This window comes from Mandrillus leucophaeus, unplaced genomic scaffold, assembly GCF_000951045.1.
Source record: "Mandrillus leucophaeus isolate KB7577 unplaced genomic scaffold, Mleu.le_1.0 Scaffold309, whole genome shotgun sequence".
Lineage (NCBI taxonomy): Eukaryota > Metazoa > Chordata > Mammalia > Primates > Cercopithecidae > Mandrillus > Mandrillus leucophaeus.
Genome location: NW_012103243.1, coordinates 323,724 through 337,158, shown reverse-complemented (window position 1 = coordinate 337,158; position 13,435 = coordinate 323,724). Strand labels below are relative to the sequence as shown.

At 34.6% G+C, this 13,435-nt stretch overlaps 1 protein-coding gene across 4 annotated transcripts in view; it reads left to right on the top strand.

Moving 5' to 3' along the window:
- LYPLAL1 (lysophospholipase-like 1) overlaps window positions 1-13,435 on the top strand; it is a 42,975-nt gene that overhangs the window by 15,674 nt on the left and 13,866 nt on the right. For 2 of the 4 annotated variants that reach the window (XM_011987367.1, XM_011987369.1), the window contains exon 3: window positions 3,810-3,979. The exons of 1 other annotated variant lie outside the window; for it this stretch is intronic. In XM_011987367.1, the coding sequence (XP_011842757.1) occupies window positions 3,810-3,979 (170 nt within the window). The remainder of the gene's footprint in view (window positions 1-3,809; window positions 3,980-13,435) is intronic. One more of the 4 variants, XM_011987368.1, reaches the window with a different exon arrangement.

The following is a 13,435-nucleotide window of genomic DNA, read 5'->3' as shown; positions in this document are numbered from 1 at the left end:
AATGCTTTCTGCCTTCTCTCCCCTTCTAATTCCAATTTATCTACCTTTCTAGAGCCACACAGCTTCTGAGGTCAGAAGGCATATGGGGTTGTGGGACAATTTGTGCTCTGTAGGAGTCCTACTATAGAGTTGGTGCAAGATTTTATAGTAGGAGAGCCTGGATAAAGAGCAATGAAGGAAAAGCTCAGTCTGCAAAAATCTGCCCTCCTCACAGGTTTATGTCATAAAATGTAATTCTCAGACAATAATGCAATATTAATTAGAATTCCAAAAATATTTTTTAAAGATAATTATTTGAAAGTAGTTTAAAGTTTACTAAATTTTTTGATAAATGTATTGGATAATCAAGAACAATAGATGCCTGAGAATAGCTAGGACAAGTATGAAAACACAGACTAGTAGTAATGATGGTAAGGAGAGGGGAACTTACCTTACACAACTTCAGAATATGCTCTAAAACCACCATAATGTGATTAATGTGATACTAACTTAATAGATAAATAGATTAGTGGAACAAAATAGAGCCTTTCTCAACTAAAGCTCTTCAGCTGAATCACAAGACATAGAAAATTATTTGAGTGACTGTTCCCCCGCCCACCGCATGTATGATATAAAACTAGCACCATTCTAGATGTGTTGGAGGGAAGTCAGTTCATTATATACAACATATGTCTTAGGGCTTAATTCTCTCACATAAATCAGGTTTAGAGAGGCTAGATAATGCAGAACTATAAAATATGTGGCAAAGATAAAATTTCACTGTTTGCTGAGAAGGGTGTCTTCCCCTTCCCTCCCTTTCTCTCTCTTTTAATAGCACAAGCACAATTGGCTATCCCATGGAATAAAATGAATTTGAATCTTTAGGTTGCTCCATGTATGAAATTCTCCCAAAATTCAAGGCTTAGATATAAAAATGAAAACAAAAATCTTAAAAGAAAATCTGGGCTTTTACATATAAAAAAAGTATGGGGCCAGGCACGGTGGCTCACACCTGTAATCCCAGCAGTTTGGGAGGCCGAGGCGGGCGGATCACAAGGTCAGGATATCAAGACCATCCTGGCTAACACAGTGAAACCCCGTCTCTACTGAAAATACAAAAACTTAGCCGGGGGTGGTGTGGTGCGTCTACGTAGTATCAGCTACTCAAGAGGCTGAGTCAGGAGAATGGCGTGAACCTGGGAGGCGGAGCTTGCAGTGAGCCGAGATCACTCCACTGCATTCCAACCTGTGTAACAGGGAGAGAATCCGTCTCAAAAAAAAAAACGTATGGATTGGCAGGAGCTTCTTAAGCAAATCTGGAGACCCAGAAATTTAATTTTTTAAAAAAAAAGACATTATATCAAATGTGGAGTATTTTATCCAGTTTAAAAAAAAAAAAACCTTAAATACATAATAACGTAATATCAATATTCAAAATAGACTTGGAAGAAAATACCTGAAATAAATGTAACAAATATTTGTCAATAATAGACAAGGTACTCTTTTAAACAAGAAAAAAATTGAAACCACAATAGGAAAAAATATAGCAAATGGTATCAGTCAGCAATTCCACTTATGTGGAGTTATAGAACAGGCAAAAGAAATCAATTTTGTTAAACTCACTCAGTAGTTGCCTGGGAAGTTTACGGGAGTTGCTTGTGAAGGGGCATGATGGAATTTTCCAAGGAAAAAGAATGTTCTATATATCACTGTGGAGATGGTGGTTGCCTTGTAAAAGGTAATTGAACTGTACACCTAAAATGTGTGTAGTTCAATATAGTTTATATATGTAAATTATACTTCAATAAAGTTGGTTTTAAAACTTCAATTGATACTCTTAAATGGTAACATTTTAATGTATGTTAGCACCTACTGCTATTAGTGCTGTGGGCAAGAGGACATTTTTGTACCTTTCCTGTAGGAAGGTGAATTTTTACAACTTTTATGGAAGCAACTTTGAGACATCTATTAAGACAAAAATTGTACCTTTTAATCCAACCTGTTTCTTCACTGTTTTCCATAGGAATGAAAGTTCTAGTAGATAAAAACATGTATGCATATGTTTCATGAAGCATTGTTCTTAGTGACTGAAAACTGGGTACCAAATTAATTCCCATTATTAGAGGAATGGCTGATTAAATTGTAGACTATCCTTACCATAGGATAGAATATAGCCATTAAAAGGGTAAGTTAGAACTATATCTGATGAAAGGATTTCCATGAGCTATTGTTGAAGGAAAAAAGAATGATGCACATAATAGAATCAGATAGACTATTTTTGAAAAGCTAATAGTGCTCCAAGAAATAGCCTGTAAATATCATGTTTTTATGTATAAGAATAACATTGAAGGATATATTTCATATCATGTACACAATTTCCTGAATGTAAAGGACAAGATGTGTGAGGGAGTTGGAGAGAAGAGGAGGAATGGAGAGATGAGTAAAAAATGAATGAGATTTACATTAAAAACATCTAAACAATGTATATATATATATAATTTCATATTTTAAAAATTTTATGTGTCTGCATAAACTTAGGGAAACATTTAAGTTTTTATGTACTGACTTTCAGAGGTATTCATCGTATCCATTTAAATTTTAGAAAACGTGTTACGAAGTAATGTTTGTATGATTCTATTTGAGTAAATAAAAGATCCCCTGTATATGAATTTTTGTTAAATTTTAGTCAGCGCAACTTTCTTGTTTCCAGGTTTTTTTTCAGTTTCTCTGAGAAACATTCCAAATATAACCTTCTTGATGCCCAAGCTCCTTAAGTGGATGTCTATTTTGGGGTGATATGATCAATATTGAAAAATGGTGTAATTCTGTTCCCTTCCAGCACCACCCACTAGTCCTAAAGATTGTATGCATCCCAAGGCCAATGACAATTGAATATTTCTAGCTCCTTGGATATGCTGAGGTTCTACTTGGGTTTTTCACTAGAGAAGAAGTACAAAAGCACGTTCAGGTCTCACCTGTTGTCCTTTAACCCTCTATTTTTGTTTTTCAATTTAGCTGCACATTTCATGCTTTTACTTTACTAACTTTGGTGGATGACAGTATATAGCTAAATTTGAGATGGCAAAGTAGCGGAGGTATTGGTTTGGGAAGAATCATGTGTCGGGTTCATCAAAGGGAAATATTGTCATTGGTTTAGAGTTCTTTCAACTTACTATAGGCACTTTTGTCACTGGAGGTGTTTTCTTTGGCACTCTGTTTTTTCATCATTACATGAGGAGAAAGCAGGGCATGCCAAGGGATAAGCATTATCTTCTGTGCAACTCTTCTGTTTTTCATATTTGGAAAACATTTGTTCTCTGTGTTTATCTTATGTATCCCCCGTGCCTCTCTGTGTTTGCCCACAGAAATCTCTAAGATTTTTTCTTGTTCCCCTTTCATTTACATCTACCAACATAGTACTTGAATACAGGACCCCCTTTACTCCATTACAGTTTGGAATATCTTGATGGTGTGTGTGCCTGTGCACATATGTGTGTGTATTTTTTTTTAACCAACATAGTATCCCAGAGCGTGAATATACAATGAATGGATTAAGATTCACTGGTACTGTAACTGTTCTACCTCTTAAAAGATGGAGGGAGTAGGTAAAGATGATATGAACTGGCATTAGTAAATTTTAATGGATTAAATGTAAGTATAGGATAATTAATACAATGTACATGGGAGTAGTTTTAATATGCATTTAACTTATAAAACTTAGAGGAAATTGAAATCATTTATTCAAAACACTAATATTTTGAGAATTAAAGCATCAATTTTCATATTCCCTTTTCCTTTCTTTTCTTTTTTTGGGGGTGGTTGTTAAACAGATCATATACTCCTATGAAAGGAGGACTCTCCAATGTATGGTTTGACAGATTTAAAATAAGCAATGACTGCCCAGAACACCTTGAATCAATTGATGTCATGTGTCAAGTGCTTACTGATTTGATTGATGAAGAAGTAAAAAGTGGCATCAAGAAGAACAGGATATTAATAGGTAAGACCTTTAAATGTTGGTAATTTATAGCTGTTCACTTTTGTCTAATTCTCTACATCAAATCTTACTTGGAACATTATTTAGGAGCACTTACATATCATTTAATGCATTCATAGTTTCAGATAAACTTTACATATTGAGGATTTCAAAGATATAAGAATTATAAACAACAGCACATGAAACTTTGATTTTCTTTTTGAATAATAACAGATTTTGAGAATCTTGTGGCAGTTAAAATTTTTCTTCTAGTTTAATTTTCAGTTAAGAGATTATTCATTTCAATTTTTAAAACATTTTACTTCAGTTACCTTAAGTCTTGTGAATATATTTAAACAACTATTGCCATTATTAACATATGCAGTCAGAATATACCATTAAATTTATGAAAATTATAATCTTCAGAGTTAATCTCACAAGAATAAAGTATTTATAAATTTTTTGTTAGACTTGTCTTTAGCAAGCCCTGTTCCTAAGGGAATATAAGTAGCTTTATATAAGCTCTTTATTCTGCTTAATACCTTTTTCTGTTTCTGTACTTAGCATATGCATAAATTATTAAAATCTCTGTTTTTCTAACACACACAAAAGTGAGATGGGGCGTGTAGAATATGAATAGTACACGACATATTTTGGTGAAAGGATTTTATTTCCATCTGTAACTATTTAACTTATAATGGGTTATATTTAATGATGAAATTAAAAAGCAAATTAAGCATCTCCATTATGTTCTAAATAACTTTAAAATGCACATTGAAATTCTTTATAGATGGAATTTGAGTAAACTAATAAACTTTCTTTGTGTTTATTGAAGTACTGAACTATCTGTTGAGTCAGGAGAGGCAACATGATATAATGGATAAAATCTATTCTATTCCGTGTTGGTGTTAGTTTCCACTTTGTTGAAAGCAGCAAGGCCTCTAGCACCAGTAATATCACTTTTCTGGTCCTTAGTTTCCTCATTATGTTTAACTCTGTATTTCTATGTTTCTATGCTTAACGTTGATGTATAACTCTAATAGAGAGAAACATGGAGCACTATGGGAGGACTAGGAAGAGCATAGGGAAGGGATGCCCAACTTAGTCTAGGGGATTATGAAGTATTTTTTAAGTCCCCACTATGTGCCACACAGTATTATAGCTGTCTCTTATACACATCTAGATGTGTATAAGAGACAGCCAACATAGTATCCCAGAGCGTGAATATACAATGAATGGATTAAGATTCACTGGTACTGTAACTGTTCTACCTCTTAAAAGATGGAGGGAGTAGGTAAAGATGATATGAACTGGCATTAGTAAATTTTAATGGATTAAATGTAAGTATAGGATAATTAATACAATGTACATGGGAGTAGTTTTAATATGCATTTAACTTATAAAACTTAGAGGAAATTGAAATCATTTATTCAAAACACTAATATTTTGAGAATTAAAGCATCAATTTTCATATTCCCTTTTCCTTTCTTTTCTTTTTTTGGGGGTGGTTGTTAAACAGATCATATACTCCTATGAAAGGAGGACTCTCCAATGTATGGTTTGACAGATTTAAAATAAGCAATGACTGCCCAGAACACCTTGAATCAATTGATGTCATGTGTCAAGTGCTTACTGATTTGATTGATGAAGAAGTAAAAAGTGGCATCAAGAAGAACAGGATATTAATAGGTAAGACCTTTAAATGTTGGTAATTTATAGCTGTTCACTTTTGTCTAATTCTCTACATCAAATCTTACTTGGAACATTATTTAGGAGCACTTACATATCATTTAATGCATTCATAGTTTCAGATAAACTTTACATATTGAGGATTTCAAAGATATAAGAATTATAAACAACAGCACATGAAACTTTGATTTTCTTTTTGAATAATAACAGATTTTGAGAATCTTGTGGCAGTTAAAATTTTTCTTCTAGTTTAATTTTCAGTTAAGAGATTATTCATTTCAATTTTTAAAACATTTTACTTCAGTTACCTTAAGTCTTGTGAATATATTTAAACAACTATTGCCATTATTAACATATGCAGTCAGAATATACCATTAAATTTATGAAAATTATAATCTTCAGAGTTAATCTCACAAGAATAAAGTATTTATAAATTTTTTGTTAGACTTGTCTTTAGCAAGCCCTGTTCCTAAGGGAATATAAGTAGCTTTATATAAGCTCTTTATTCTGCTTAATACCTTTTTCTGTTTCTGTACTTAGCATATGCATAAATTATTAAAATCTCTGTTTTTCTAACACACACAAAAGTGAGATGGGGCGTGTAGAATATGAATAGTACACGACATATTTTGGTGAAAGGATTTTATTTCCATCTGTAACTATTTAACTTATAATGGGTTATATTTAATGATGAAATTAAAAAGCAAATTAAGCATCTCCATTATGTTCTAAATAACTTTAAAATGCACATTGAAATTCTTTATAGATGGAATTTGAGTAAACTAATAAACTTTCTTTGTGTTTATTGAAGTACTGAACTATCTGTTGAGTCAGGAGAGGCAACATGATATAATGGATAAAATCTATTCTATTCCGTGTTGGTGTTAGTTTCCACTTTGTTGAAAGCAGCAAGGCCTCTAGCACCAGTAATATCACTTTTCTGGTCCTTAGTTTCCTCATTATGTTTAACTCTGTATTTCTATGTTTCTATGCTTAACGTTGATGTATAACTCTAATAGAGAGAAACATGGAGCACTATGGGAGGACTAGGAAGAGCATAGGGAAGGGATGCCCAACTTAGTCTAGGGGATTATGAAGTATTTTTTAAGTCCCCACTATGTGCCACACAGTATTATAGATGTTCACAGGGACATGCAGATAAATAAAACAGGATCTATCTGCCTTACATATTTCTTACAACCTGAAATGGCCAATAAGATTAAGTGGTAACTGTAATGCCAGCCAGGCTGTGATGAGTGCTCTAATGTGGTATAACTAATAGCTTTTCAAAGCAAATGATAGTGTATGTTTCTTTTTATTTCCCAGGACCTATCACAATGCCTGGCACAGAGCAAATACTCAGGAAATCTATAATGAATAGCATTACCCAATCAGTAAATTGTCGATTAGTACCATAGGAATTCAGAGAAAGAAGTAGTCATATGCATTTGGGGCTATAAGAGAAAGATTTAATAGAAAGATGGCAGTGGCATTTAAGATGCAGTGGCATTTAAGATGCACAGATTATTAAAATTTTAACTATTATAGTGTAGAAGTCTAGGTATAGGGAATGTACATTAAAATAGAAGTAGACAAAGTAATGCTTTTTGTTTTTGTCTGCCTGGACATTAGTTGGCTGTAAGAAAGTTTGCGTCTAACTAGAAAGTATCTGTTGATTCAGATAGCCACAGTAAGAGACTAGAACATGATGAAATAATGGTGACAAAAATGAGTTCAAATCTGCAGTCCACCACTTCCTAGTTGACTTACCACTTATTACCTACACTTAATTTTTGCTACCTAATCAGTAAAGTGGAAATAATAATATAATATCTGTTTACTGAGAGATGAATAAAATATTTGGTTTATTCTAGTCTCTCAGTAAATACTCTGTTCAGTTTTTATCCTTTATGTTGTAGGTATAATAACATGTAATAATTGGTAAAGGATCATTAAATAATGTCTTCAAGTCATAGTTAATTAGAATTATACTTTGAAAAACTAATTTGGTAGAAGGGGTAAGTAAAAGGATGAGAAGTCTGACATGGAGAAACGAGTATAATATAATGAAAGTCTGAAGTGGTGTGGTGGCAATAGGAAAATAAAAGATTAGGATAAGAAATTACTTAAAAAAATAAAATTAGTCTTCATAAGCAAAAAAAAAAAAATAGATAAAAGGAGAAAATACTCTGAGTAGTACTCTTAATGAGTGTGTATTGAAGAGTTTATCACAGTGAATGGTAACTGCTGTTCATTTGTCTCTTGCCCCATCTTCTGTCTTCCTTTCCTAGATCTATTACTTTATCTAGTTCATCTTTGAGTACTAGAGATACTGTGGATTTTCTGCAGTATATTACATTTTTAAAAATCCTAGTACAACAATATCAAATCTTTTAAAAATTTTAATTTAATTTTATTTTAAGTTCCAGGATACATGTGCAGGACGTGCAGGTTTGTTACATAGGTAAATGTGTCATGGTGGTTTGCTGTACCTGTCAACCCATCACCTAGGTATTAAGCCCTGTATTCATTAGCTGTTTATCCTGATGCTCTCTCTCTCACCGCCTCCGTGACAGTCCCCAGTGTGTGTTGTTTGCCTCTCTGTGTCCATGTGTTCTCATGGTACAGCTTCCAACTGTAAGTGTTTGGTTTTCTGTTCCTGTGTTAGTTTGCTGAGGATAATGGCTTCCAGCTCCATCTTTGTCCCTGCAAAGGACATGATCTTGTTCCTTTTTATGTCTGCATAGTATTCTATGGAGTATATGTACCACATTTTCTTAACCCAGTCTATCATTGATGGGCATTTGGATTGATTCTGTGTCTACTATTGTGAATAGTGCTGCAATGGACTTATGTGTGCATGTACCTTTATAATACAATGATTTATATTCCTTTGAGTATATACCCAGTAATGAAATTCCTGGGTCAAATGGTATTTCCAATTCTAGGTATTTGAGGAATTGCCACACTGTCTTCCACAACGGTTGAACTAATTTACATTTTCACCAGCACTGTAAAAGTGTTCGTTTCTCCACAGCCTCGCATCTTAAAAATTCAAAATACAAAAATTCTTGAATTTTTATTAATTGCCACTCTGACTGGTGTGAGATGCCATCTCATTGTGATTTTGATTTGCATCTCTCTAGTGATAAGTGATGTTCAGCTTTTTTTCATGTTTTTTGGCTGCATAAGTGTCTGCTTTTGAGAAATGTCTGAAGAGTCATTTATGACAAACCCACAGCCAGTATCATACTGAATGGACAAAAGCTGGAAGCATTCCCCATGAAATCCAGCACAAGACAAGGATGCTGTCTCTCACCACTTCTATTCAACATAGTATTGGAAGTTCTGGCCGGGGCAATCAGGCAAGAAAAAGAAAGTGTATTCAAATAGGAAGAGAAGAAGTCAAACTGTATCTATTTGCAAATGACATGATCTAATATCTAGAAAACTCCATCATTTCAGCCCCAAAGCTTCTTAAGTGGATAAGCAACTTTAGCAAAGTCTCAGGATACAAAATGAATGTGCAAAAATCACAAGCATTCCTATACACCAACAACAGGCAAGCAGAGAGCTAAATCATGAATGAACTCTCATGCACAGTTGCTACAAAGAGAATAAAATTAGGAATACAAAGGACCTCCTCAAGGAGAACTACAAACCACTGCTCAAGGAAATAAGAGAGGACATAAACAAATGGGAAAAAACATTCTACGCTCATGGATAGGAAGAATCAATATTGTGAAATGGCCATACAGCTCAAAGTAATTTATAGATTCAATGCTGTGCCCATTAAACTACCATTGACATTCTTCACAGAATTAGAAAAAAAACTGCTTTAAAATTGGAACCAAAAAAGAGCCCATATAGCCAAGATAGTCCTAAGCAAAAAGGACAAAGGTGGAGGCATCATGCTACCCAACTTCAAACTATACTACAAGGCCACAGTAACCAAATCAGCATGGTACTAGTACAAAAACAGACACATAGACCAATGGAACAGAATAGAGATCTCAGAAATAAGACCGCACATCTACAACCATCTGATCTTCAACAAACCTGACAAAAACAAGCAGTGGGGAAAGGATTCCCTGTTTAATAAATGGGGCTGGGTAAACTGGCTAGCTATATGCGGAAAATGGAAACTGGACCGCTTCCTTACACCTTATACAAAAACTAACTCAAGATGGAATAAAGATTGAAATCTAAAACCCAAAATTATGAAAATGCTAGAAGTAAATCTAGGCAGTACCATTCACAACATAGACAAGCGCAAAAATTTTATGACTAAACTGTCAAAAGGAATCACAACAAAAGCAGAAGTTGACAAATGGTATCTAACTAAACTAAAGAGCTTCTGCACAGCAAAAGAAACTATCATCAGAGTGAACAGACAACCTACAGAATGGGAGAAAATTTTTGTAATCTATCCATCTGACAAAGGTCTAATATCCAGAATCTACAAGGAACTTAAACAAATTTACAAGAAAAAAAAAACCATTAAAAAGTGAGCAAAGTACATGAACAGACACTTCTCAAAGCAGAAACAAATCTTAAATGAAGTTAAACACACACATAAAAACAGTAGTAGGAGAGGTTACCTGTTTGAGCACCTATATTTTCTTAGAGGGAATCATGTCTTACCAGCCAGATCGCTCATAAACTTCAAAAAAAGTCACCTGGGAGAAAAATATAACACAAGACTTGATTTTGCAATGTCTGTAAGCCCCCTAAACCCCAAACTTGGAGCTCACTGAATGAAGAGAATTTGTTTTTCCATTGTTTTCTTCTTGAGAAAAAGATGTATTTTGAAAATCAGTGCCTTTGATATCTTTTCAAAGTCTGACAGTGTGATTGATTAAATCAAGTCTCTTGTTGAATTTTTCTAATGCTCCAGGGTAGTTTTCTGATTGACAGTATATACAGAAATATTTCAAAGTTCATTGTAGAAAAGCCAGCAGAAATGACGAGTCAGTAATAGGCACCAAAAAAGAAAAAAAAAAAGCTATTATTAAAAAGTTTAAGTAGAATAGCTTATACTTGTAATATATGCGTATATGTACATATTATGTATGTTATATATAATCCAGTTTTCATGGGTGATATAAAAACTATCAGAAATAGTTTTTATAGTTTAGAATTACAATTTTTAACATATAAAAACTTTACAGTAATTAAGATTTTGTCATGACTACACATTTGATATATTTTTTCTCATAATGGAAATGAAATTACATAAAAGTTATTAAACAATTATGAAAATAAATTTAACATTCACTTAAATATCTATTGTTCTTTCTTTTGGGTCTTCCAGAATGATTTTTTTCTTATTCTTTACCTTGATTTTTAAGGGAATTCAAGAAGATATCCATGTTTATAAAATCTAAGTTGACCATTTCTCCCCTTTTCATTCTAATGTGTGAGTTTACAGCCCAGAAATAGGTTGCTAAAGCTATGTTTTAATATTACATGAATGCACAAAAGATGGTAAGTAAAATTAGATGTGAACTAATTTCAAACATTTCCTGTGATATAGTTGGTGAAGTTGAAAAAAAACTACATACATACATTTTTCCTGGTTCCCATACCCCACCAACACAAACTTGAGCTTTTCATCAGATACAGAGGTTATTCTGTTTGTGTTTTTAAATGCATTTGTCTACTTACACATGATATATAACTGTTCAAAGTATATATATCATAATATATGTGGCAACAGAAGGTCTGTACGTGAACACATGAATGATGATTTAATTAAGCAGTTCTCTTCCCCATTTATTTCTCAATACCAAGTAGTATGCGTACTCCAAAGTATGGTCATTCAGTGAAAAAAAGTATTTAGTATTTCTTTCTGCTAATGAGTCGGAGGTACTAATATGTGTGTGAGTCCCTCAATTACCCTGTGCAAGATAAATTCTTTTAGGTATGATTAGGGTATCCTAAGTTAGAAACTCCTCTTTCATATCTTTTTTATGAAGTGAAATGAGATACTGTACAGACAAGAAGTATTATTCTGTTCATTAATAATCAACCTTTCACTCAATTTTAATATTTTAGTCTATGGAAAAAAATTTTATAACACTTCTTTTTAAAATGGGGAAAAATTGTACAAGTAAGTATGATCAAACCTCTCTTAAAACTGGTTAATACTGATCTTTTTTTTTTTCTTTTTTGGAGACGGAGTCTTGCTCTGTTGCCTGCCCAAGGTGGAGTGCCGTGGCAAGATCTCTGCTCACTGCAACCTCCGCCTCCTGGGTTTAAGCAATTCTCCTGTCATAGCCTCCTGAGTAGCTGGGACTACAGGCGCATACCACTACGCCCGGCTAATTTTTTTTTGAGATGGAGTCTCACTCTGGGGTGCAGTGGTGCGATCTCCACTCACTGCAAGTTCCGTCTCCCGGGTTCACGCCATTCTCCTGCCTTGGCCTCACGAGTAGCTGGGACTACAGGCGCCTGCCACCATGCCCGGCTAATTTTTTGTATTTTCGTGGAGATGGGGTTTCACCATGTTGCCCAGGCTAGTCTCAAATACAAGGTCCATCTGAAGGAAAATAGCAAATTTCACTGGCCTCACAGACAGAGAAGGAGCCATCATCTTTCGTCACGAGGTCAGTGCCACACACATCCATCCCAAGGATATTAGACACCTGGACAGCTAGCTGCTTCCTTTGTTCACTCTGAGCACATTATCCCCACACCACTTAGTGAGCAGTTGCTTTGCATCCTTCCATCTACTGAACATCTATGCCAACCATACAGCCTCCCATGACAATGAAACATATATCCTGTCCATGAAACTCTTCTAGCTTCTGGAATGGGTACAGAGCTTCATGATGATTAAGATGGCTTAGATCAGCCAAATAAATGGTGCTTATCTCAAGCCAAGAAAACAGCTTTACCTCTGTGACCCTGTGTATTCTTCACTACCATTGGTAACTCCAGTACTTCTGCTTCATCAATCATTTTAGCAAAATTTTTATAGCCATCATAAGAAAAAGTGTCTGACAGAGGAACACCATGGCCAGCCAACTCTTGAAATGCCCATGACTTATTAGCACATTTCAGGATGGCTTGAGATCATTTCATCAACTGGCATTCCACCTTCTCTAGATGGTGCGAAACATTGATATCACCCAAGGGGTTGGTACTCTCACTACCACCACGTGGGGTAAGCAGTTGATCCGTAGACCTAGTTTCCTCGCAGGATTGTTGACACCACCTCATGCATCACCACAGCCCTAAAGTCTTCTCACAGCATTTGGCCTTCAGTGCTCACAAGATCTCTTTTGGGGGTAGTGTTCCTGATGCCATGATCTGTCAAAAACCACAACTTAGCAGCCAAAAGAGCTACACGTCTTGACATGCTTGCTCTTCCTTGCCTGGATTATTTCCTCTTGAGTATAAAGTTTATCACTTGATTATGGAAGATATTATAAAGAAGAGAGGAACAGCCAGATGAAGCGATGTATATGGCAAGGTCTGGACGGGTCCTGAAGACAAGAGCTTCTGTCTCCCTGGAGTTGCCTCCTGGCACAAGGAGGCAGTCCACTAACCTTGAATCTCTGGATTTTCTTAAGGTCTGGGAGCCAATATGAATTTTGTAAGTTTTATTTCGCTTTAAAGCCAATGATTCTTACATTTAGCTGAACATTTTTAAGATTCTTAATATGTATTATCAAATTCCTTTCACAAAAAATTGTACCAGTTGATACTTCCACTGCCTTTAGTAGGATTAGAACCTTATTACATTGAATAATATGGTCTTGAAAAAATTTTTCTCAGGCTGGGCGC